The sequence below is a fragment of the Oculina patagonica genome, chromosome 9, assembly GCF_052425735.1.
Source record: "Oculina patagonica isolate OP01 chromosome 9, crgOcupat, whole genome shotgun sequence".
Classification (NCBI taxonomy): Eukaryota; Metazoa; Cnidaria; class Anthozoa; order Scleractinia; family Oculinidae; genus Oculina; species Oculina patagonica.
Genome location: NC_135766.1, coordinates 14,945,329 through 14,950,723, shown reverse-complemented (window position 1 = coordinate 14,950,723; position 5,395 = coordinate 14,945,329). Strand labels below are relative to the sequence as shown.

Below are 5,395 nucleotides of genomic sequence, written 5' to 3'. Positions count from 1 at the left end.
ATGGAATGAACAAACTTATAAAAAAATATTTTGCGCAGGTTCAATTAACATACGGAGCTTTAAAAGCCTAAAACAGATTTACTGATAAGAAAAGAGTGCTTCCACCGTGACAGTAGGCTATTTCTAACAGAACTTGGACCAAACAGTTCCCTACAGAAATTAACGAAAAAAAGGAAATTTACCGTTTTGTGATAAGGTGGACAGGTGTACTTTGAAATACCTCGAAACGCTTACAGTACTAAAATTGTCATTTACAAAAACAGAAACGACGAGTAACGCCAGCTAAGTACAACGCCTAAAAATAAAGCGTTTCTTTGTGAAATGTTGGACCATTGTCGCTTACACTTTTCGAGAAAAGCTTTTTATCGTAAGCGTTTTCCTCTTAAGACAAGTACTCACATCTACTTCATTCAGAACGTTTTTTCCCAATAAACAGAGAACAGGAAAAGACGAAGCTCTTCTCTTGCGGCGAACCAGCCCACGAAATTTGTCAGTTCTTTATTGAGGTCTTTATAATATAAAGCAAGAAGCAAGTCCTGTATTTTTAGCTTTAACTTAAAAGGATCGCCCCTCCTCGATGAAAACGGATTGTGCGTAGAAACGCGAACAGATGATTACAGAGGTGGATTGTACGTACGTGATGGTTTGACTCTGATAGGAAGATACAAAAAGAAAATTAAAAGAAAGCAGTGAATGTATACTTACGTGCGATCTGGCAACGCAATTGCACTTCTTGCACCTATTCGTGCCTTCCTGAAAAACAAATTTTTCGCATCCCCCAAAACGATTTGGGGTGTGATTGCGGCAAGCGCCGCGCCAAACCCCCTCCCCATCCTTGGTCGCCATGATGTGAACTAAGAAATTAGAGAAAAGCACCTTCCTTTTTATAGCACTTGATCCTTATCGCCTGACTACGGTGGCTGGTTAGGGCCATAATAGAAACATGATTTTTTTTAGGGACGGACTTAATTTTCAAATAAAAAAACGATGTTTAAAGCACTTTCTTTCTTTATTACACTTGTATTATTACACTTGTAACCGTGATTTACACTTCGAACGGGAAATTTACACTCACAACTGTAGATTTGCACTGATCACTGTAAATGTTACAGTTATAACTGTAAATTTACACTTATAACGTACTCACAACTGTAAATTTACACTTATAACTGTAAAGTTACACATAACTGTAAATTTACACTTTTAACGTACCTATTACTGTAAATATACACTTATATCTGTAAATTTACACTTTTAACTGTAAATTTATACTTATAACTGTAAATTTACACTTATAACTGTCAATTTACAGTTATAAGTGTAAATTGACAGTTATAAGTGTAAATTTACAGTAAATTCACACTTATAACTGTATATAAATGTGAATTTACAGTCATAATTGTAAATTTACATTTATAAGTGTAAATTGACAGTTATAAGTGTAAATTTAGTTATAACTGTAAATTCGCACTTATAACTGTAACTTCACACTTATAACTGTAAATATACAGTTATAAGTGCAAATTTACAATTTTAAGTGTAAAGTTTCAGCTATAAGTGTAAATTTACAGTTATATAAGTGTAAATTGGCAGCTGTAAGTGTAAAACAGTTGTAAATTTACAGTTACCTAGAATTATAAGTGTAAATTTACAGTTATAAGTGTAGAATTTACAGTTACAAGTGTTTTTTTTTTCAGTTGTAAGTGAAAATTAAATTTTGTTGTGAGTGTCAATTTAGAGCTAGAACTGTAAATTCAAAGTTACAAGTGTAATGAAGATAAGTAACAGTGATTCTGCGGTTAAGTTTTAGTGCTTTAAAACATCGTTTTTGAATTTGCTAAATTAAATTAAGTCAGTCCCTAAATAAAATCATGTTTCTATCATGGCCCTAACCAGCCACCGTACCTGACGATCTTTTTCAATGCTTTCAAGATTTTTCGTGTTTTCACGATTTTCAGCGTTTTTCAATTTTTTTTTCGCCTTTTTCAAGATTTTTCGTGTTTTTCAAGTTTTTTCGCGTTTTTCAAGATTTTTCGTGTTTTTCAAGATTTTCCGCGTTTTTCAAGTTTTTTTTCGCTTTTTTCAAGATTTTCCGCGTTTTTCAAGTTTTTTTTCGCTTTTTTCAAGTTTTTCGCGTTTTTCAAGATTTTTCGTGTTTTTCAAGATTTACCGCGTTTTTCAAGTTTTTTCGCTTTTTTCAAGTTTTTCGTGTTTTTCAAGATTTTCCGCGTTTTTCAAGTTTTTTCGCTTTTTTCAAGTTTTTCGCGTTTTTCAAGATTTTTCGTGTTTTTCAAGATTTTCCGCGTTTTTCAAGTTTTTTCGCTTTTTTCAAGTTTTTTGCGTTTTTCAAGATTTTTCGTGTTTTTCAAGATTTTCCGCGTTTTTCAAGTTTTTTCGCTTTTTTCAAGTTTTTCGCGTTTTTCAAGATTTTTCGTGTTTTTCAAGATTTTCCGCGTTTTTCAAGTTTTTTCGCTTTTTTCAAGTTTTTTCGCGTTTTCAAGTTTTTTTCGCGTTTTTCAAGTTTTTTAGCGTTTTTCAAGTTTTTTCGCGTTTTTCAAGATATATAGCTTTTTTCAAGTTTTTTTTCGCGTTTTTCAAGATTTCTAGCGTTTTTCAAGTTTTTTCGCGTTTTTCAAGATTTTATGTATTTTTTTCAAGATTACATGTAAGTTTTCAAGATTTTACGTGACTTTTCAAGATTTTATGTAACTTTTCAAGATTTACGCGCATGATACTCATCGTACACCGTAAGTACGAGATGACAGTGGCAGTAACTTACGATAAAGCTGGGGAATCTAGTCTTAAAATGCCTGATTATCAGTGCAAACGCATCAAAAGCGAAAGTAAAAGCGAGACAAACGCCGGATGTATGATAGGAGTTGTGGGCTATCTGTTCCGCTTCCACGAACCTGACACCAAATACAAGATAAGTTTCTCTTTGAATACCATTTCGCAGAGAAAAAGAAGAAAACGAAAAAGCGCAAAGAAACAAATCTCTCGTGAAACAATTAGCGAAATTTCAGTCACACTAGAAACCGGTACTAGAGCGTCGTCAAAATCAGGCAAGACGAGAAAAAATGGGAAAGCAAGAGTTGTTTCTCCGCTGTTCAAATTGAGTCCAGCTTCCCTTTCTGAAGAGAGCATGGTGCTGTACAAAAGGTCATCATTGGTGATGAATCAGCTTCAGTCACGCCGTGACAACGCCAAATGGGAAGATTTTGATAAGTACGCAAGCGATCTGTTATTCGAGTTTACCGATGCGGACACTCAAATAGCCATTAAACTGGAACAGAGTGTGGGAGCATGTTACCAAAACGAGTTGGAACGCTCTCTGCAGTTGATCGATGAATCGTTCAGTTTGATTCCTTTAGCTAAAAAGTTACAGCTTTTAGCTGCCAGGGGTTATGGCTATCGAGCAAGAGTGATGAGAAGACAGAAGCAGTTAGGCGAAGCGGATCATTTGGTGCAACTTGCAGAGCAAAACAGTCACGCGTGTCACACGAACCTCGACGCGTGTTTCATTGTCTATGAGAGAGCGAGCGTGTTGCTCGATTTTATTGGACGCATGTCCCAGAGAAGCCCTAAACTCGTAGACGAAGCTCTAAGAAACCTGGAAAAGTGCATCGACGTATGTCTGCGGGTAGAGAGGGAAGACGGTGGCCTCGAGCTCTACGTGAAGAAACACCACTTTGCGTTGATCAAAATAGTAATGCTCTTGCTCGATTGCCGCACCGAGGCCGCGCGAGAACGCGTTGTGAGCGAGGAGTTTATCGCTAAAGGGCAAGAGTGTTTGAACAGGCTGAAGACAAAATACTGGTCAGAAATCGCCGTAGGTGTTAAAATTCAGTTCAACCTGGCTAGCTCAGATCTGGCATACCGAAAAGGTAACTGTGCGGAAGCAGAAAAGTTTGCAACTCAAGCGAAAGAAATGGCAGAAGCGCTGGGCTTCAACACAGAAATTTCTCACGCGCAGGAACGCCTCGATCACCTGCGCGCTCTCACGCGTGTTGACACGCTCCCCGCGAATGGCCTGCGGCGTTTGGTAAGATGTAAGATTACCTGCCAGTGAGAGTGAAGGGGAGAATGGTGATGTAAGCTCGTCCGGAAATGAATCTGATCGGCTGAGGATTTTAGAGTAACTGAACGAACATAGACATCAGACATTCATGTCAGAAACAATGATTCGAAAACAAACAGTTTGCGATATGGTACAGCAACTTGTGGACTGCTTAATCGATGCCAAAAGATATTTGTATTCTAAATTACTCTTTTAGACAAAAGTAACAACTAACTCTTACTTGTATATTGTATAAAGCTCATTGAACCTACACTAAAATGGATTTTTCAAGCATCGAAAAACGTAAACAAAGCGAAATAGTCTAAAATGTGAATATTATGGTGTTGGGAAAATATTGGTTGCATCTACAATTGATCAATTAATTGAAGTCTATGAAGCATTGATGTAATAAAATGGTTCAATAATAAGCCACAGTCTGTATGTTCCGCCCTTATATGGTCAACTGATGTTATAGCGGAAAACGGTATGGTAACACCACATCGAATGCTGTCACTCGAATGTTGTCACGTTCTGTTGTCTTTCCTCCCCTATGCTAGAGTATAGAGACTTTTATTACTTTAACACAAACATTTGTAAGACAATCGATACAAATTGCTGTTGACAAGTGTATAGCGTGAAGACAACGATCAGTATAACATGGTAAAAAATTACCATACATGGCATTTGATTTTAGCCTTTCTTACTATATATATTTTTTTAAATATAATAATCAAAAATGGTCTTTAAGTATCCGGCCTATAAACGACAACATCTTTTTAATATTTAAAAAATTTAACAAATGGTCAACAAAACAATATTGCAGAGGGTTTCACCTGCAAAAACATTCCTGCACAAGCAATGGGCGTAAAAAAAAATCGTGCAAGCTGAAAAATTTTCCCACCCCTCCCATCACTTTTCTAATGGTCCGTCCCTTAGCTAAGAATATCACATTTGTTATTTTATTTCATCCATTCTTTTTTACAGTGAGCTCAAAATATATTACTACGCTACTCATTTCTAAAATAATCTTCAACAGAATTTAATATTCGGTATTAAAATACACTAAAAAATGCTTGAATAGCTATTGCGGCGCATACAACCCTTGTACTTTTCTCTGTTTCTTTTGTTTAGAAAGTTTCAGGCTAAAATCATAAAAAAATGCAAGAACTTTCAGTCTTGGTTCATCCATAGCATCAAAACTGGACAATCTCATAAAACATATTGACCAAAAAAAATGTAGCCGTTCAACACCTGATTTAGATCTGCAGTAGGCGGAGGAGATTTCAAACGCGAAGACTCTTCATCAGTCATGACGTCATCAGCAGTCGTCCTCAAAAT

General features: G+C 36.2%; 1 protein-coding gene across 1 annotated transcript; it reads left to right on the top strand.

Moving 5' to 3' along the window:
• The first annotated feature begins 1,965 nt into the window (after positions 1 to 1,965).
• On the top strand, positions 1,966 to 4,069 carry LOC144664969 (uncharacterized). Its single transcript, XM_078526163.1, has 2 exons — positions 1,966 to 2,065; positions 2,502 to 4,069. The coding sequence occupies exon 2, from the start codon at positions 2,729 to 2,731 to the stop codon at positions 4,067 to 4,069; it is 1,341 nt and encodes a 446-aa protein (XP_078382289.1). The 5' UTR covers positions 1,966 to 2,065; positions 2,502 to 2,728.
• Positions 4,070 to 5,395: the final 1,326 nt, after the last annotated feature.

Bases quoted from the DNA above. Each gene is read 5' to 3' on its own strand.
- LOC144664969 (XM_078526163.1), top strand. From the start codon at position 2,729: ATGATACTCATCGTACACCGTAAGTACGAGATGACAGTGGCAGTAACT.